Source organism: Alosa sapidissima, chromosome 23 (assembly GCF_018492685.1).
Source record: "Alosa sapidissima isolate fAloSap1 chromosome 23, fAloSap1.pri, whole genome shotgun sequence".
Lineage (NCBI taxonomy): Eukaryota > Metazoa > Chordata > Actinopteri > Clupeiformes > Clupeidae > Alosa > Alosa sapidissima.
Window position 1 is genome coordinate 25,884,920 of NC_055979.1, and position 21,276 is coordinate 25,906,195.

General features: G+C 40.5%; 2 protein-coding genes across 14 annotated transcripts in view; both read right to left on the reverse strand.

Annotated features, from left to right (window-relative positions):
• The window catches only part of lrrfip1b (leucine rich repeat (in FLII) interacting protein 1b), a 35,811-nt gene extending 35,758 nt beyond the window's left edge, over positions 1–53 (reverse strand). For all 12 annotated transcript variants that reach the window (XM_042081173.1, XM_042081171.1, XM_042081166.1 and 9 more), the window contains exon 1: positions 1–53. This exon is cut by the window's left edge and continues 596 nt beyond it. The gene's annotated coding sequence lies outside the window, so the exon portion shown is untranslated.
• Positions 54–1,073: 1,020 nt separating this feature from the next.
• On the reverse strand, positions 1,074–19,921 carry mlpha (melanophilin a). 2 transcript variants are annotated; one of them, XM_042080359.1, is made up of 16 exons: positions 19,667–19,921; positions 18,892–19,072; positions 17,850–18,071; positions 16,853–16,965; positions 15,461–15,544; positions 13,593–13,657; positions 13,111–13,200; positions 12,178–12,286; positions 10,764–10,960; positions 8,141–8,221; positions 6,237–6,461; positions 4,256–4,426; positions 3,052–3,213; positions 2,591–2,665; positions 2,300–2,348; positions 1,074–2,064 (listed from the first exon to the last, which is right to left on the reverse strand). In XM_042080359.1, the coding sequence occupies exons 2-16, from the start codon at positions 18,999–19,001 to the stop codon at positions 2,021–2,023; spliced, it is 1,797 nt and encodes a 598-aa protein (XP_041936293.1). In that variant the 5' UTR covers positions 19,002–19,072; positions 19,667–19,921; the 3' UTR covers positions 1,074–2,020. The 2 variants fall into 2 exon arrangements, with proteins under 2 accessions (XP_041936293.1, XP_041936294.1); XM_042080360.1 differs by having other exon boundaries at positions 19,642–19,688.
• Between the last annotated feature and the right edge of the window lie 1,355 nt (positions 19,922–21,276).

The window sequence follows — 21,276 nt, forward strand, 5'->3', positions numbered from 1 at the left end:
CAAACCGACCCATAAGACTTGCAAACCTCCAAATACACGTTCCGGGGCGCAACGGCCTGATTGCAACCCGCAATTCTGAGCTCTTGATAATGTGGGCGGGACTGGACGAGCCAGGGAGTTTAATTCTCTCCTCTCACCCGATTTATGTCCATGGAAAGCCATCCTCTGCTAAAAGCATGCCGTCTTTACATTTACGCAGGAAGCTCACATTTCGCATGGCACATAATAGGCTATTTATTACATGTCAATGTCATTAAAGTGACACCAGATATCCATTCCAATAAGTTAGGCTATATGATGTAACTGAACCATCCCGGCAAACGAACAGGCATTTTCTGGTTCAGATTATGGCTTGTGGACTGTAGACTAGGCTATAGCTCTCAATTATTTCTCAGTAGGTCTGTAACCAGTGAATGGGAAATTAGGCCCTATCGTTGTTGTTATTCAAGCTGTTGTTCTTACTGTATGCTATTCTCCCCTAAACTACTGACTTAAAAATAATGTTTCATCCCTGTTTTATTGTACATTAATTTTACTGATAACAAATCTGTGGATCTAAACAGCTGATCTTCAGTATTGCTGTCTTATAGCTGCCCCTAGAGGTAATCTTTGTCCATTACAGTGAGCAATGTATGCTACTGTACTTAGATACTTACATATTTGGAATGATTATTTTCTCTCACACGCATGGGGGGCGGGGGGGATGGGGGACTTTGCATTCACTTTTTACTGTAGATTTACTTTCCTGACAGTGTGACTGAAGTGTGCAGATAGTATTTCTGATTGCTGATTACTCTCTGATTGTTGGAACTGTGTAAAATGGTTAGAACGTAATATAGATGAGGCTGAAGCTAGACCAAAGGTATATTGTAGGCTCTGCTAAATTGAGAACATTCACTCATTAATATGTCCACTAGGGCGCAGTGTAGACCATTACAGCACCAAGGAGGTGCAGAAACTAGTAATACTGCATGAATAATCAATGACTTATCACGTATTAGCAAGAAAAAGAAAATATAGCAAACAAAGATATAATGGTTTTAAGTTTTAATAGTCAACATAGCACAACTGATTTAGACATTAATTTTTAATCATATCAGGCCAATCATCAGGTTCATCGTCAATGTGTAATTAAATATGACTTGTATACTGACACAACCATGCTCTCTCAGACACAGAGTGAATCAAATTGTAACAATGAATACAAGAATACAAGATGACAAAGCACACAAAAAGTTAGATGAAGAATAATCACTCCTGACATTAAATGAATGATACTATTAGTGTACCGTTAGCTACAAGCCTATGTTCTACTCACAACTACTACTACTACTACTACTACTACTACAACTACTACTACAACTACTGCTACTACTACTGCTACTACTACTACTACTACTACTACTGCTACTACTACTACTACTACTACTGCTACTACTACTAGGCTGCTACTACTATAACTACTACCAATAAGAAAGGACACTATTTTTCCCCTTATGAAATCTGAAGAGCACAAGGAATTTCAGGAAATTCCGTCATTGCATGCTGGTCCTAAAGGCTGGGTATGAGCGCACTGTGGTGGATAAAGGACTCCATTTACATAATATTTCATTAGAGCAGCACTTATCACTAGCCTATATAGGTAACTACATATCCATAACATTATGATATCACAGATGTCAAAAGTGGATATGGTTACATTAGGCTACTGATTATTATAAGGGTAATGTGTAATAGCAGTTTGGTTTATTCATTTGATTTATTAAACTTTGTTTATTTGATTTATTAATAATCATTGTGATAATGCCTCCCACATCACCTTATGATTCTTTATGATATACACTTCTGCTTTAATGCATCATAACATTAAATAAATACATTGGAGACAACATTATGACAATAATATTTGCATTCTGAGTCACTCAAGCCACTTTTGACACCTGTGACACCAGTTTTCATTGAACTGTATTTGTAATGGCTGCAGTCAGTACCAGTGAGGAGGAAATCTTCCTCTCAAAAGTTAATTGATCTTTTCCCTGTGAAATCCTGAGCCATTACTGGGTTCTAATGGGTGGGAAACAAAGAGAGGTTTTAGACGTCTCAAAAAGGCAAAAAAGATGAAGAAAGAAGTCAGAAAAATGAACATTACTCTATGAACATTATTTCTAGGTTTGGGTCGGTTTAGGATTAGGGGTGTCCTGAAAAGGCTGCAGATAGAGAGGTTTATTTAAATCTTGTCATATAACATGCAGCAGATTTGGATAATTGGAGTTGGATGTCATGCTTTTTTATATCTTACTTGTTGCAACATCTTGAGAAAACTTTCGTCTCTGTGATGTTGTCAATGTCTGCGAATGTGTTAGAAAGAAGAAGTAAGAAAAAAGGGTGTTTTTGTTTACAGTGCGAAAAACATTATTATACTGTATATGGCAAACACTAAAACATTATTATACTGTATATGGCAAACACTAAAAACATTATTATACTGTATATGGCAAACACTAAAACATTATTATACTGTATATGGCAAACACTAAAAACATTATTTTACTGTATATGGCAAACACTGAACCAAGAAAGAAATACTCACCTTTTTGACCTTTGTCTTGTCTGTCGGAAGTCCAGTAGTGTTGAGGGAAGCAATCCTATTTTCGATGTCTGACACCTGGGAGAGAAGAGACAGATCGGTACAGAGGAGAGAAGGAGGACATGGGGTGGCAGTGGAGACAGATAGGCCCAGGGGAGGGCCAAGAAAAAAATACAGACACTTGGTTTTTTTTTTTTATTTGCCAGGTGTTATAGAATTCACAGATAGTCCAGGCTGACACAGAGATCAAGTTTGTCTATGTGGCACAGGCTTTTGTCCAGAGCGACTTACAGTAACTGAACACTATTAGTTAATGTATAGTTTCAAATTAAGTTGTAAAACCTACATTAAGCATAATAGTAATAGTAATAATGACAACAATATCAGCAAATGTCAGCAATGATTATCAACAATGAAAATAGCATAAACAGGTTTATGTCCTAAACTAGTCTCAAGCTCATTACCTCGCTCTCTGTGGACTGGACTTTGGCGGCCGCCTTAGCCACTTGGTCCTCGAGTTCGGATAACTCGGAGTCCGTCATGCAGCCGTACTGGTTTCTGGTGCTCAGCTCCAGATCCTCCAACGTCTTCTCCATGTCGAAGGACTTTCCTGCTGCCATGTACACCTATGAGAAAGCAGCCAATTCAGACATGACAGGCAGCAGTCATCAAAAATGGAAATTAAAAATGATGTAAGATTTCAGAATTTTCACACTTACAGAACCAGGCAAATGCATCCAGAGTATTTTTGGCAAAGATGATTGTTCTCGATAAATCTACCGGTGATGAAATTCTTTGCAGGAACCTGATATTCATTGACTAATTATAAGCTCCACAAAACCGACATTCAATGCCTTTTATAATGAATATAATACATCTAAAGTTACAGGTGGTTTGCAATCAATGCATTGAACCCGTGCATTATCCCTTGAATTTCCCCTTGAGGATCAATAAAGTATCTATCTATCTATTACCATAATCCCTTACAACTGGAAAACACATTTTCAGTGTTTGCCCCCAAATGTTGCATCTCATTTCAGTTCACACTACACATTAGTACAATTCAATCTGTGTGAAATGTGCAGAGAAAATAAAGAATCTGATTACATCATTATTTCCCAGTATCACAGAAATAATATAAACTCCCAGAATGTTCCATATGTTCTTAACACGAGAGGCATTATTTCAATAATGTTTGTAAGGATTTTTGCATGGTCATCAATCATATTTCCGAAATACTCTGGATGCATTTCTTTGGTATGTGACCAGTGAGTGAAACTGAAATGAACTTGCAAATGCGAGAAAGTGTTAGGTCTGGTTAAGGCTGCACAACTCTGTTATGTTTTCCATCCAACATGCATTAAAACCACAGCTCTCATTTCAACAAGTCAATTGACCTGTTTCAGTGATACTTTCATGATTCTCTTTACTTTTCAATTCTGATCAATATTTCTTTTCTGTGAAAAACAGTTTCCACTGTTTCGATTTGAAAACGTATCTTTAATGTATCAAGGTCTAGTGCTAAGTTAACGTTAAAAGTTGAGTTGTCTGCAAAATATATGCGGACAAGCAAAATGTACAAAATGCTGAATAGAAATACTTCCTGCACCTTTTCTTGACATTATACTTTAATGTGACGAAATCTCATTGAGTGCAGGTTAAGCTTACATTTTCCTCAAGTTTTCTGTAAGCCTCATCTGCTTGCCTGACATCTGTTCCCACTAACTGAGGTCTGTCTTTGGGCACTGAGGGGCTCAAGTCAGTCATTGCACTTTCTGTCGCATTAATGGTTCTTAGAACCTCAGTTGTGATGTCACAAAGGGCCGCTGCAGAAGATCTCTGTAAGCCATGTAAAGGGGACAGTCATTAGGCACTAGTACACATACAGTATAGACCCTTCAACTACATAAACAAACACGCGTTCCCACGCCATTTCCGGTGGTACAGAAAACAACATTGAGCTAATGGTAACTCATGGATAAACAAATATATATGAACAGTTTTAAAGTTGACATTTTATAGAGCGCTACGCTAAAATCACAACTTATCAGCATTGATTTGGAACGATTAAACCGGAAACCCTCCAGGAAAAGACTGAAAGGATCTACATTGGCCTTGTCTAAGCCTGGGTCTGGCTCAGGACCTGTATTTGCAACCTTTGGACAGTGTTCTGAATACAAAATGAATGAAGACACCATATCACATTAAATGATCCAGCTCAGCTGCACAGTGCAGCTTCACAGTAGTTAGTCCAAGCAGTAGATGTTAGTGATAGCCATACTGACTGGAAACTCTTCAAGCTTATTCATCTTGGTGTTTTGCTACAATACCTTGGCCAGGTTTTGAGTTTTAAGGTGATTTTTTACTCCTTCTGTAATTTTCAGACGATAAGTTAAACCAGATGCCTCAATGAATATTAAGATAACTTGCATCAGTCACGTTGGCCTATTACTCCCTGTAATGCCTGTGCAGACCACAAGGCAATTCATCAGGATTACTGTCCATGTGACATATTTCTTCATCTGTCACTCTTACTCTAGCAGTTCAGCAATATACAAGCAACATGACAAACACATATCAAAAAGCATAGCATAGCAACATAGCAAACACATATCAAAAAGCATAGCATAGCAACATAGCAAACACATATCAAAAAGCATAGCATAGCAACATAGCAAACCTACTTGGTCATAGACTAGCTACATTACTTCATTTTTCAGATAAGATAACAAATACTAGATCGGTCGATTCAAGTCTGGTTAATTATCTTTGAATAATTACAGGAGTGGTATTGAATTATTTGGAAAGACCTTATTATGTCATGAAAACTATGTAGGATTGAGGTGATAAACAGAGAGTGTGCTTTTTTTCTGTGCAAGTGGACAAGATATATTATTGCTACTATTTGTTCTGTTGTGTGAATGCAATTTTGTTATGCAATGAAAATGACAATACAGAAATTCTGATTCAGACTCTGTGCAAGTTAGGGTTAGGGTTAGATATAGATATGGACAAGATATACTACAGGTCGCCACAACAGATAGTTGTTGATCAGTTACTGTACATTTCTAGGCCTACACTATACCAAACTTGACCCTGTAGCTCTGTCATGGTTAAAAAAATGCAACTTAGAATCTGGAAAATATGCTTTGTGTGGAAAATATATTTATTCATTACAGTACAGATCCAGAAGATCACAGGATTCTTTATCATTTTTATGTCTTTAACCAAACAAGATGCATATGCTCCCAAACTTTCCAATCAGTATAGTCGCCAGCAGCCGCTGGTCTACTGCCAGGCTAACAAACACATTAAAATTTACAAGCAGTGTTTCCAGCTTTTGATAATTCCAGCATTCTAACAGAACATTAATGGGGTATAATATAGTTCTAACGCTACATTGCTCATGCACATTGTCTCCATGGTAATCAAAATAAACAGGTCATGATATATTAATAAAAGGATCATTAGTTTTAACAGTTGGGTTATGTTAGCATAGCATTTGTGATATATGTAATGCAAAGCTGCCTTAGAAAAAAAATTAACTAGATTTAGCCGTGATTATGAGCAACATAAATAGTAGCTTTAGCAGTGTTCATGGTTACAAGATTTAGCACAGCTTATGGGCAAAATAAATACTAGATCTTGCCTTCTGAGCCTCTGTAGGCTCATCACTGGAGGAGCTGGACTCGGCCACCTCTGGAGTAGGGGCCACCAGCGGACCGGCTTTCATCCCAGGGCCTTTAGGCTGGGTGCTTCTCTTTCCGGAGTCTTCCTCGTCGGATGAGAGAGCTCGGTCGCTCATCAGCTCGTCCAACTTCCTCCTCAGCTTCTCCGCCTCCACCTGCTGGTTCCCCAATGAGCCACGCGCAGGCTACAGCCACAAAGACAAACGCTTGGGTCAAAAAAAAGGCTTAGGGTCAAAGGTCAAAGTGCAATAAGGATGTCCCTCATATAGGATTGCAAAATTCCGGGAATTTTCAGTTATGTATGGCAAGTTAGTCTATAACAGTGTGTGGGAAGTGGTTAGAGCAGGGATAGAGAGAAAGAGGAAGCAGACGTGTATGCGACCGGAGTAGAGTTAGTGGAATAAGTTTAAGTCTTGTACCGAGTGTGCAGTGTCCGAAATAAACCCCAGGCTAAAAGCCAGGCTCATTCATTTGCTCACCAGAAACAGGATTTTTACCCTGATGTTATTTATTTTATAACGTTGGCCCTGGAGGTAACGAGTCACCCCTGGTTTTCTGACTATGGTCGGAAACGAAGCAATCAGGAAAGGTTAACACTAGCGACAGGATGGAGAAACAATCAACCCCATGAATCTCTTTATTAATAGTCTATAAAATGACGTGTTTCTCCTGCGGGATGGGAGAAGATACAAAATCAATGCATCTCTATTATTACGCGGGCATAAATTCTCGAGTTTTGCGGGTGTGGGCGGGAATGGACATACACATTGCGGGAGCGGGCGGGAGTGGACGTGCACATTGCGGGAGCGGGTGGGAGTGTAACACACAAGTTGCGGGAGCAGGCGGGATGAATAAAATAGTCCTGTGCAGGGCTCTACTCTGTAGGTGCAAATTACAATAATTATTAAGTTAAGTTACTCACACTCACACACACACACTGAACATATATGAAAATTATGAATACCAATACTAGTCATTTCCTGTATCTGTGGAGCCTCAGATAAACTTGCATTTAAAAGATGTATTACTCAATTTCGATGTATTTTTAGTCTTGATCCCCACCCCTCACCCCAACCCTATGCTCTTTAATTCTGTAGCCAAGCGTTGAGTGCTGTCGTAAATAACAAGTCATTTGGGGTCACAGGATAAAGATTATTTATAGGGATACTTCGTCCATCTGACATAATTCTATCCACACTTACTTCACTCACTTAAGAGGCGCTGCACTGAAGTAAAACCCCTTCAGCAGTGTTACAGTTTAGCGTTTAACCTTTAAAGCAAAACAATACAGTTCTTAAAATAACGGCTTCAAAACTCATTCTGATGCTACACTGACTTAAATACAGAGAAGGAAGTCTCTGATATTGCCAATGCACACCCAGAAAGTTTAATACTGTCAGCTTTTGACTAACTGTGTATGTCTAAATTAGGGATCGACATTATTGGTTGCACAGTTACCCTTGGCTACCGAATTGTTACAAGTGGCAACCAGATTTGGTTGGCTTTGGCAACCAAAACCTCATGCCTGGTTGCCAAGCTGGCAATCACTTTTAACCATATTAAGCCCTGGCCTAAATAAAGTTGAATATTGGGCCAAGGGACATAGATATCAATTATTCCATTGTGTATCTTTAAAACAGGTATTTCAGCTCAGAACAAGAACACTACTGAACTACACTACACTACTCCGTACTGAGAGGCGTTTTATAGTTACCTCAGTGGGGAAGGTGATCTTCTGCTAGGGTTAGCATTCGTGCTAGCATCTATCTGAGAGGTGTTTCATAGTTACCTCAGCGGGGAAGGTGATCTTCTGCTAGGGTTAGCATTCATGCTAGCATCTATCTGAGATGCGTTTCATAGTTACCTCAGGGGGGGAGGTGATCTTCTCCTCCAGTCGATTCAGGAGGCTCTCAATAGCAGACATGCGCTTGTTCAGCTCATTTATCTGGCCAGGAGAGGAGGATAGAGAAGGAGAGAAGGAAAAAGAAACATTCATAAGAAAGGAGGTATGAACAGGACTTAATGAGAATATACACATATTCATAAACATTCACGCTCAGACACACACACACACTCACACACACACACATACAAACACACATACACACAGGAAATTGTAAGTATTCCGGCTTTCACGACACCTGGGGCCTATTGCACAAAACTAGGATAAGGGATTAAGCCGGGATATCTTGGTTATCCTGGCTCAATTTATCCGTGATCCAGTTGCACAAAAGCGGGATAGGGGGCAGCAGGATATGTTATGGTATAAGTTACCATGGCGATTTATTCTGTGGAGCAAGCCTGCTCCAGACCAGGCTAAATTCCAGGATCTATTTAATCTCATCCCTTATCTCAGTCACCAGTCACCACAAACGGAAACCAATAGTTATTCCACTGCCCACTACACATTGTTATCACATATACCTAGACCCACTGCCATTATTTAAATGTTTGTGATCATTAATTAACTTTTACATACTCGCCATTCCCGACCGGTCATGCAACAATGTGACGTCACAGGAGTGCCTAACCATTTCACGCGTGGTGGTCGCAGCACTAGTTGCAATATTCTCCTTAACAGAGGTGTTGCTGTTTGTTGCTGTTGTGAGAAGGCTATCTACCTACTTCACACCGTAGAAGAAGCAATGAAGCCGCTCTAGTTGCCATGGTGAATCAGTGAATCTGTGATCGGTGGCGGGGTCTATTTGAGGGAGCCGTGAGCGCGCACTTATCCAGGATAGGTTTCACCTGGCTTGATGAATCCGTGTCTGCTCATCCTGGCTTGCTTGTTGTGCAACCAATTAAGCCTGTACGCTCTTGTTTTGGATTCATTGAGCGCAGCTCAGTAACTTATCCCAGATGTCTTAATTCTGCTTTTGTGCAACAGGCCCCTGCTGGACATTTTGGGTGTTTGCAACCATGTGTTTTTGTTTTTCTTTGTGTAAAGATCCCGCCCTCACCTGTCATGTTTCACTTCCTGTTGTCATCCTAGTCGGCCATTTTGTGATCACCTGTTTCTTGTTTGCCCCTTTCTGATTGTCTGCTCACCTGCTCTTTATTTAGTCCTAATGATTAGGCCTACTTATTCTGTGTGGTGTCAGCCCCAGTTTGTCAGATTGTCCCAGCTATTTGTCTGAGCACATTCAAGCCGCTGACGCTACCTGTTGAGCTGTCTACCTGCCTGTTTGAATTCTGCCTGTGACCTGTCTCTTGGATTTTCCCTGCCTGTCTGCTATTTTGGACTGCTTCTCGGACCTGACCATTGCCTGCCTGTGGAATACTCTTTGGACTGTGCTTCTGGTTTGTCAGCCTTTTGCTGTCTTCAGTTTTGTGACCGAGGGTCTGCTTTTTGTTCAGCTTTCACCGTATGACAAGATGTTGGAGTTGTTTCTTCTGTTAAATAAACTTGTTTTTGTGAACTGATTCTGCACTTGGGTCCAAACTTTTTACAAAACCTGACAGGAAATATTATAGTATTTCCTAAACATTGAACTTTACCAAAACATCAACAAACAAAATATAGGCGATACAAAAGTATAAGTATATACTCTTTTGATCCCATGAGTGAAATTTGGTCTCTGCATTTATCCCAATCCGAATTAGTGAAACACACTCAGCACACAGTGAGGTGAAGCACACACTAATCCCGATGCAGTGAGCTGCCTGCTACAACAGCGGCGCTCAGGGAGCAGTGAGGGGTTAGGTGCCTTGCTCAAGGGCACTTCAGCCGCTTCCTACTGGTCGGGGTTTGAACCGGCAACCCTCCGGTTACAAGTCCGAAATGCTAACCAGTAGGCGTTCTTAAACCCCCCTTAGCTGTTGTAGAATCAGTGTAACCTACGGACTCGAGTGGCTTATTGCTTTTCTAAAACTCTTACTATAAATACCTGGCAACGTTTCATAAAGTAAAGGCACAGCAATTAGAAATATAACAAGTTATTCCTAGATAATCATTCTTCCACCAAGAAATATATTTCCTCTATCTGAATCGTTGCCAAGCAATGTCAAGACGCAGCTACTTTAACTTTTGTATCAAGTTATGGTAGCGCAGTAATATAGAATGAAATGCGGTCAAGGTGTATGTTTATGTTGTATTTTACAATGGCATCAAACGTGATTCAGCCAATCACAATCAAGGATCGGAACTATCAGTTTTAGAATAATAAACATAATGATCCTGCCTAATTGATAAAGCCTGAGGAGCAGTATGCTACTGTCCATTATTCAGCTGACATACTGATGCAGCGCTACTCAGGTTAGCTAAGGTGAAGTGTAAAGTACATTACGAGCTCGTCATGTGGGGGACAAGTCATGCTAAATGAATCAGATCATCTGATAGTGACTGAGAAACTTGCACCCAGCACCATGTAGGCTATACGGACAGAGAAATGCCACTAGCCTGCAACAGTAATTTAAATTCTTCCATGAAACCCCCCCCCCCCCCCCCCCCCACACACACACACACACAATCGCACACACACACACACCGGTGGGGGCTGGTTGATGTTCTCCTGTGAGGAGGCTCTGCTGCTGCGTCTGCGGGGGGGCAGCTGGAAGACGGGGTAGCGGAATCCGTCCTCTTCCTCCGATGTGTCCAGGTACACCTGCCGCTGGGGCACCGGAGCGCTGATCTTGGACAGGGAGCGCGCCCGCACCATCCTGTGCTCAGCATACAGCCCATCATCTGGGGAAGAATCAGAATTGTGTTTTTATTATTGATTGATTGATTGATTGATTGATTGATTTTGACATGAACAACAAATAATCTAGATTTCAATTGTTAATAGCATAGTAATAAATTATATATATATATATATATATATATATATGCAAAATTGCAAAATGCAGTGTCACTTATGTAACAGCATGGTCAGTTCCTACTCCAACATAGCATGACACCGCCTGAGTGACCGATAGCTTTGTCATGCTCAAGTGAATTCATGAACCAAGCCCCTACACATGAGGGAGGGTTTCCTTGCTTTAATGCTTCAACAAGGAGAATCAATTATTATATTATCTTCAAAGTCCTTTTTCCTAGCCTGACGAGCCAGACCCACATCAAGATGTAGGGTCTGGGGACTCACCGTTCGCAGTGCTCAGTCCGAGGGCCGGGATAATCGGTTGTCTTTCAAATTCCCACTGCACGCAATAGGATAGCGCTACAACTCATGAGTCCCATGCGTTTTCCCACCAGCGGAGCTAGTTGGCTAGTTCAAACTTTTGCCAACTTATAAAAAACTTAACTCGTGTCACGCTGTTCGCCAACAGCAACATCCATCTTCTTTTTTCTTTGTTTTCAAGTAGCAGGGAATTCAGCCCGACCCATTACAACTATGCCATCAATCATTATGTTAAGCCCACCTGTGATTGGCCTTATCGAAGTTGCTAGACTACCCTGGCAGCAAATTACATTTCTAGGCTACCATTTTCCTCTAATCTCTGCACATCAAGACACACCTGTTACCATAGTTGCAGAGGGGATTATCTGTCTGCATGACAGCAGCGTTTATCCAGATGGATCACCAGAGATCCCACCCTCTTCACTGTCCTATGCACTCTATGCACGACTCCATTTTGGATTCGCTTTTACTGGCATATCAACTTCCTGTTTACATTAAAACATCGGCAAACATGCCTTTTTCCTGTGGTTGTTGTCTTCAGGACCTTGTTTTACGGCAATGTACAGTAGACCGACTTTGTGAAACTGTTGTGTGCCACTCCCTCCAGCAAACGCGAAAAGGGTTTAACATTTTCTTAACCTTAATCAAGCAACTGATGTTACTGAACTGGTTAGATAACTGCTTACAGATTGCCCATTGGATTAAAGGCATAACACCCGCTGCCCTCCCCCCCCACCCCCCTTCGAAAATAAAAACACTGAAAACCAATTTACACACTCACCAGGTCGTGTGTATCGGTCCAGACTCTTCCTGCGGTTCATGCGGTGTTGATGATACATCTCTGTACTGTAGTCCAGGTCATTCCGTGAGCCTCTTTCCTCATGAATATACTACATACACAGGACAAGCAGGAAGACAACGGTAAAAGTAAGTAATGTGTGCCACGTTTTCTCCTAGAACTGTTGTGTTTTCAAACTGTGCTACGGGTACCACTGGTGGTACGCTGACTCCTTCTAGTGGTACTCCAGGATTCTCCAAAATTCGAAATCCTTAACCACGTGATCACTGAAGTTAAATTTAAACTATTTTTTTGTCTTTCATGAAAAAAGTAAGCCCATATTAATTTTTTATATCAATCAATAGGAGCCAATAGGCTAGTTTAACTGTATGAAGCATTAGCAAATGGTTGACAAGCTAAGCTGTGATGGCAAGCAGAGGAAAAGAAAGCGAACATGATATGATCAAAAACATTCATTCAATCATGGCTCCAAATGGGATGTATTAGAACAGTGGTTCTCAAACTTTTCACAATTGAGTACCACCTCAGAAAACAATTGGCTCTCCAAGTATCACCATTATAACTGACATTATTAAAATTCAGTAGTGGACCAAATAAACGACATATTTTACATTGCACATACTGTTTCACATCATTTTTCCCCCAAGAAAGCAAAAACTAGTTTAAATTTAACTTCATTGATCAAGGATTTTTTATTGTACATATTTTGATATAATTTGATGTGATTATTTCATCTTTATGAAAGAAAAAAACCATCTCGGAGACTCCCGGAGTACCACTAGAGAGAGTCCGCATACCACAGTTTGAGAACCACTGGGTTAGAGGCATAAAATCCCATCCCCACTCATTCTGTATGTACAAGATGAGTATTTTTTCCCCCTTGGGTGAGTGACCCTGGTACCTCCTCTTGGATACCTGCACAGACTGCCGGCGTGAGTTGGCCATGTACTCCTCCACATCAAAGTCCAGCGGGTGGACAGACAGAAGGCGCTTCTGTTTCCTCATCTAAGAACAACAGAAGAAGAAGAAAGCTGTTCAGTAACACTAAGGTGACTCTACTTCTAATCTGTACACCCTTCGTGAGTTTGCCATAAAATTGGGGATTTAGGTATGAGCTACACCAGGCGCGTAACTGAAGCGCTCCGTTCGCAACGCGTAAAATCCATTTTAGATGAATGGTCTATTTTTTTTGAACGTACGCCCCACTGTCACGTCTGGTGTAGCTACTTCCATTGATTATAATGGAAGCTAATTGTTGCAGCAGACGCAACGCGAACGGAACGCTTCAGTTACGCGCCTGGTACTCAGCCCTTAAGCTCTGTCATTTGCTTTCAGAAAAATTGTTCCATCTTATTTATGAATCCTTTCTAAATTCTGTGTAGAGATGAGCATGGTACCATTTTGTAACGCTGAGCTTCAGTTGCGTCCATGTAGTCGTCGTCATGATGACCATTATGAGCACCTGAGAAAAACGGACAAAAGGGTCATTCCACGCCAACTCAGCCACCCATGTACATGACACCTCTCAGATTTTGCTGAAAAGCGGTGAATATATGCCTTATGTTACCAAACAAAGGAATCTGAAGTTTCAGGTCAATATCTCAAACGGTTTGCCTGTGGCGTCCCTTTGAATTTCGGGTGCCACGGCCCTAATTGACAGATTGGAATTTCACATTTCATCTTTTGCCATTTTTGGAAGCCCATAGCGTCTGTTCTAATAGTGGTAGAGGGCTGGAAACTGGCGTGGTAGTTCATTGTAGTCTGTACTACACAATTCGGAGGCAGAATCAACATTCCTTACTGTTTGGGTGAGAGGTGGGTCACCAAAGTCCTAAAAAATGTTGATGGCATGTGTGATTTTTCACTTTTTGGGTGGCCCTAGCACCAAGATTAATGATCATATTTATTCTAAACAGGATTATTTGTTATATGTGGGAACCTTGCTCTTGCCAAAATTAATTTGAAGGGTATGGTACCACTGGTGGGGGTCCAAAAACCCTCTCATTGCCTGTATCTATGATGATGACTGGTTCATTGGAAACATTGTTGAACGTTCAGATGAAGATGGTGACATTTTTTTGAAATTCATGAAGTGTGTCAACAACATCCTCACATGGCCATCGGACCAAAGACAGATCCCCTGTTGGGTGCCATTCCAACATATCATTTGTTGTGTCAGTGTGCCAGACATCTATGGACACAGTGCTCACCAATACAAACTTGACCAAAAGGACCATAACAAAATTATGCCACTGCTTCCACAATTTCTTGGATAATAGTTAAAGACACTATTCAATTTTATTTTCAATTTTATTTGGAGAGTGACAGGGGCAAGGAAAAACTCCCTTTTATTTGTAGTGTTCGTACACTATGTAACATTCTTGTTATTTAGTTCTTTAAAAGTTTGGTGGCAGGTCTCTTTCATGGGGGATAAGGGGTTAATCCGTGACAGTCTCAGTATTTAATTGTTTGCCATCACTGAGGATAATACTGAGGAAATATTTCCACTATTTTCATGCTTTATCATCACTAAATTCTCCCCGATCTACATTCCAGACTTCTGGAAACAATGTCCAAAATGGTGCATTATGAAGAATAAAATTCATATTATGGAGCTTCATAGTCAAAATTTTTATTTCATTAAAAGAAAGAAGAAATATGTATCTTTATCTGGTATAAATCCTGTTAGGATCATCAAGTGCCCACATGGTCATTTGGGGTCCAAATATGGGGTTCCAAAACAGTCACCTCTGCCGGAGAGGGTTTTTGGACCCCCATAAAACCCCCACCAGTGGTACCATACCCTTCAAATTCATTTTGGCAAGAGCAAGGTTCCCACATATAACAAATAATCCTGTTTAGAATAAATATGATCATTAATTGTGGTGCTAGGGCCACCCAAAAAGTGAAAAATCACACATGCCGTCAACATTTTTTAGGACTTGGTGACCCACCTCTTGCCCAAACAGCCCTCTACCACTATTAGAACAGACGTTATGGGCTTCCAAAAATGGCAAAAGATGAAATGTGAAATTCCAATCTGTCAATTAGGGCCGTGGCACCCGAAATTCAAATGGACGCCACAGGCAAACCGTTATATTGACCTGAAACTTCAGATTCCTTTGTTTGGTAACATAAGGCATATATTCACCGCTTTTCAGCAAAATCTGAGAGGTGTCATGTACATGATACCCCGATATTGGCTGTTTTCACATGGAATGACCCAAAAAACAAACGGATGTCAGACTGCATCAGGCTCTCTGACCTTCTCCTTGGTGGATCATTTTCTGGGAGTTTCTGTACTCACTGCGCACTTCAGGCATGCTGACAGTGTCATCCTCACGGGGCCCTGGGAGAGAAGAGAGATGTTTAAACACTTCAGTTTTGCAGGAAATACGTCTATTTTTTAAGGAATATGCCAATTTTTGGGGATTTTTGTTTGTTTGCAGTCTATCCAGTCAATCCAGAGTTAGAAAAGAGGATACCTACCCTTCTTCTCTATGCGTGCAATAACTTAGTTAGCCTAGCTTAGCATAATTCACAGAAAGTGGGTTAGACCAGTTAAGGCCCATTCACACCAAGAACGATAACGATAACTATTAATAAATATCGTTCTCGTTAATATGAATGACGACGTTCACACATAATCTATAACGATAACGACATGAACAACTAAATCGCTGGGGATCACTTTCAGGGAGATTTTCAGAACGACCAAGCTAATAGCCAATCAGAACCCGTCGAATTTTAACCGTCATTCATTAACACAAGGAGAGACTTTGCTTATTGTTGTTCAGTGTGAACGCTTTTATCGTTATGGTTATAGTTATCGTTCTCGTTCTTGGTGTGAATAGCCCTTTCCTAGCTAGCCTATAGCTAAAATGGAATTTCCAGTGAATTATGCTAAGCTACGCTAACAGTGTCAGACTGGGTCATTGCATGCACAGAGATGAGAAGGGTATGTATCCTCTGGGGTAGACGACAAATGAGCCAACTTCCTAATAAATTGGCATGTTCCTTTAATCTAATCCCCTGCTGCTCACATTCCATGCAATCATCCCCGAGTCCCAGGACCATTCAAGCAGAGCAGGTAGCACTGGCCAAACTATAGAGCTTTCCCTGTCTCTTTTCTGACATTTGAGTTTTTATAAGGTGGTTTATAAGATTACAACTTAACAAAGCAAAACATTAAAATGTATCTAATGATGTCCATACTGACTCTATCCATTGCCATTGCATAGTGCATACATGTTACTTTAAGAAGCTAGAGCCACAGCAATCCTCTATTGTAACACAGTGTTAATGTCATGCCATGTCATCCCAATATGTCTGAGCTGAGCATATATTTACAAAAGATGTTTAACTCTAAAGAATTCTATCAATGTATTGGACTGAAGAGTTTACTCTAACAGACAAAACTGATTTGACAAACCATTCAAAGTGCTACAAAAATGAACGAACAGTCCATGAAGATCCCGCAGGGGATTTGTGACCTAACAGACTGGTTTCTTGTTTACCCATACTGGTGCTACGGTCAAAAGAGCACATCATCTGCTCTGTCAGCTGACACACTGGGATTACCTCATGGGAACATAGAGACCCATGTGATGGACTGAACATCACCAAAGGTTATCAGAGTTCTTTAAATAGGACGTACGTTCTCCGTTCAGCCTTTTATACAGTGACCTCATCACCTTGGCACTGCCGAAACGTTTGAAGCGGGTGCGCACGTTGTCATGGTACCACCCCAGTGTTCCAATCTTCAGAAGTCTGCATGAAGAGAACAATAAGACACAATAGCTTCAACAGCGAGCACATTAACAAGCAATTAGAGCTAGACCTTGCCCATCCAGTGTGTGCCAAGACCCACTCACTATTTGTGAATGATAAAGGGTGTAAGTTTTCAATTGGGACCAAAATGACGTCAATCAGAGCAGCTAATTTGTATTTGTATTTGTAATTTGTATTTTAGTATATTCTTTATCTTCTACGGTCCTTATTGCTTAGTTGTGTTTTTATATTATATACTTTAATTACTTTTTTGGCTGTTAAAGAATGTGTATGTGTTGTCTGTATGCTGCTGAGACCTTGAATTTCCCCTGGAGATCAATAAAGTATCTATCTATCTATCTATCTATCTAGCTTTGAGTAGGACTGGAATTATGCATTTACAACTTATTAACATATGACATAGTCTTTGGGGGCAACTTTGTAACATCAAAGGACTCTTTTAAGCCACTCTTAAAATCACTCTTTTAAGTCATTAATTAGGCTCAAAAACTAATTTGGTTTTTAAAAAGCAACTTATCTTGACATAATGAAGTTGTTCCTAAAGGCTATGCTATATGCTATTCAGCTGTACATGCTATTCCAGGCCTTGCTCAGAACTGCATTAATTGATGTCACTTTGGTCCCAACCGAAAATTGACACTCACTATCATCCACAAATAGACCCTACTTTGTTGTTAGTGTAAATGCAAAGTGTTCTACATTGCTCTTGGCACTATTTGAAGAATTCCGATAGATTCTAAAATAGTCAGACTTAAGTGATATGAAGTGGCAGCCGTTTTCTAGGCTTCTGGTACTGTTACTTTAACATAACAGCTTTTTACATTTGAGAAAGCTTCTGTCACCACCTTCCCATAGGATCATACCTGCCCATGCGACAAGGGTCGCAGACCCATCCATGGTCCTTCTTGCTGTAGCGACTGCAAGACTTGCATGTGTACAGCTGGCAGTCAAAACACTGGCGCTTGCTGTTCACCAGGAACTGAAATGGCTGCAGACAGTGGATGCAGTGGGACTCCGTCAGACTGGACTGGGAGGTCAGCAGCTCCCTCTTAGTGTCCTCCTTCTCAATCTGGGTCTTCAGTTGCCTGCAAGCAAGAAGCCAATTGTGAGAAAGAATGACTTTCAGGAAAAGAGATGATCAATAGTGTACTACTTCAGGATGTTGCTGGTCAAAACACATTTTTAATCTTGATAAATGTCTCCTTGAAGGCAATTTCCACTGATAATCTTGTTGATATCCTTACGACTACTGCTAATGCTTTGGTTCATATTCTTAGTAAATGTGGCATGCTAAGAAATGCTAATAACCACAAATGTCCCAGCCCAAGGTCAGGTCAGACGCACCAATATAGCAACAGCATGTAAACAACACAGTGATAATGGCCTCTGCTCTCACTGGATTCCTTGGGCGATACAATTCATCCATTACTAAAAGCCTTAGACACAAAACCAAACAAAATACATATCCTCCATGGACACATGAAAGGAGACAGAGGAGTCTTTGTGATCGAGAGAGAACAGTCCTCATGGTGTCCTGTTTTCCCAAGGGGGAAGCTCGGTGCACATCGGCCTTGTGACTCCATCATGATCATCATCCTGATCTGACTCACAACAGGAGGCTTTCACAGCAGCATTCCTGGCCCCAAACATATTCTATGGAAAGCACATGGTCTACATATACCAGCTAGTGCACAGGCCCAAGGGTCTCTTGCCTGCTGTCAGTCATTAAATTCTCTCTCTCCTGTGTGAACGACATATGCTGCTTCCCTCAAGGAAATGAGGTTAAATGCTTTGTCTCAGACAGCTAGTCTGGGTATTTGTGTCATAGTTATTATACAAAATAAAGTTATGCTGTGAAAATCATTAGTAAATGTGTTTAGTGACTGTCACAGTGAACATCCTCACCCCAGCCTATCCTCCTCCTTCTTCCTCAGATTAAAGTCTCGTTGGATCACATCCCAGATGTGTTTGGCCTCCTCATCTGTTAGGCGCGTCAGGTCCAGCTTCTTGTCCATGGTGGCAGCTACTCTATGTCCACTGAGCTGAAACTGTGCACTGCTAGGACATCAACCATCTACAAAACAGTCTATCAGAAAGCCAGGATACGATGTATAATCTTAGGATAAGATGCAAATGATTGTTGTAACATTGCTCATGCACTCTGCAATATGCAACCAGGCTACAAATAAACAACCACATGAAGGCTTACAATTTGAGTACGTATGGCAATCAATAATTGCAATCTATGCAGTACAAGATTTTGAATTATATTAAAAACGCCTGAGTTATGATTTTAGAATTATGGTGACATTATTTAAAGCCACCATCTTTATTTGATTAAATTGTGGAACTATTACTAACTGCAAAGACATGTTAACCTTTTTATTTCATAAGCCTACCCATGCATTATTTTAAATGTTACTGGAATAAGTGGTCTCTTAACCGTGAAATATTCAATATCAACAGTCCTCAAATACATTTACTTCACAAAACCTCCAAGCGGTCTTCACAGTAGCCTAAACTTAATCTTGTCATCGCGTATTGACAACTTTGCAAGAAAAATCAATTCTCATATGAAGATTATGTGAACTCGGCACTACAGTATGTAAACTAATTCCTCTTATAACATGCAAAGCAATATCAAAATAGTATTACCGTTCTCCGTCCACTTCACCCTTACCGTTGATTTCCCGTTAAGTTAGGCAACAGATTTACGAATGCACTGAAGTATCGTCCTGCTAATCACATGGCTTGGTATTCTGGGGAGGGAAACGGGAAAGAGATCCTTCTCCGCCCCCGTGGAATCGCTCAATACAGGACAAATGTCTCATTCTGAAGACTGAACCAATGGGGCACTTCTCAACAGTGCATATGGTGAGAGTATCTCAGGGTTACTGGCATTTTACACTCATACACGACGTAAAGGTTTTAGAAATGTTAGTGTGTCTCTCTGTAGGCTAGTGTTAGATGAGCAGGCCTCTTAAGGCTAACCACGGAATAATGGTATGTGCCCCATCAAAATATGTATACAAATATAGCAACATTTTTGTAGCAACATTTATTGTTGCTTACAAATTTGTAAGCAACAATAAATGTTAATTTTATTAATTTTATTATTATTTTACAGATTTAATGTTAGTTTTATATTTTTTCTTGATAAAATAGGCCAGCTAAATAGTGAAAGTCATCAACAGTCAGTGAAGCTATACCCTACAATTATAATTTTCTGTTATACTATGTGTAACATATGTGTGTGTGTGAACAAATATGTTTTGTATTTTGGAGTTATACTGTGTAACGTGTGTACAAATATTTTTTTTTTAATTTTAAATCAGCTTTGCCGTCCACTCCTGTGCATTAGCTACCCAGTCTGAGCAGTGGTCTAGTTGCTAAAACTGTACACCTCAAAGAAGAAGTCTTGCACAAATTAAGAGTTTGGTGGCCTTGCTAAAAATAATATCAACTGAAAATGTCATAGCTTCAACCTGTTTCTGCACTTCACTGTACTACATCACCACTATGGCAAGGTGACAGGAGCAGTGAAGGCTATTTTTTGTAATCACCATGTACAGGCAGGCAGTGTCTAAATATGAATGGGGGGTATTTTTACACGTCAAACATCCTTCAGTCTGCACTGCAGAAAATGCCAGTGGATAAAGAAACAAATGGCATGAATCACTGAAAGCAAAGACACAAGCTGTCAAATTTGAAAGAATTTGAAACTGTATAACACAGATATTTGTATTTGTCTGTCTATGTGTAGTGTCTGAAGTTGCATGCACCTTTGTAATCAGCTGTGCACTGTGTCTGTCAGACCCAAGTTGTTAACACCAAGAGCTGGCCTGGTTTCTGTGTGCAGGCTGGATGCCAACAGTGGTGGAAGAGAGAGAGAGAGAGAGAGAGAGAGAGAGAGAGGGAGGGGGAGGGAGAGAAAGGGAGGAAGAGAGAGAGAGAGAAAGAGAGAGAGAGAGAGAGAGAGTGCCCTTCAGTGCAATAAGGTGTAAGGGCGACTGAATCACTTCTCCAGAAGTAGCTCTGCCTGTAGATACTGTGGGGCTGGGACCCAGCCAGGGGAAGTCCTGCTCTTATTTAGTAACACCAGTCCTGCACTTGTCTGCAGTCATCCAGACCAAAGTATTGCACACTGAAAAAAATAATCCATCAGATATATTGTTATACTTATTATTATATTATGTGGACATTGGTTGCACTCACATATATTAAATGTAATAGCATTGTGTTTTAAAGAGAAACATGACTAGTTTGTGTAATTCAGTGTTTTGTGCTTCA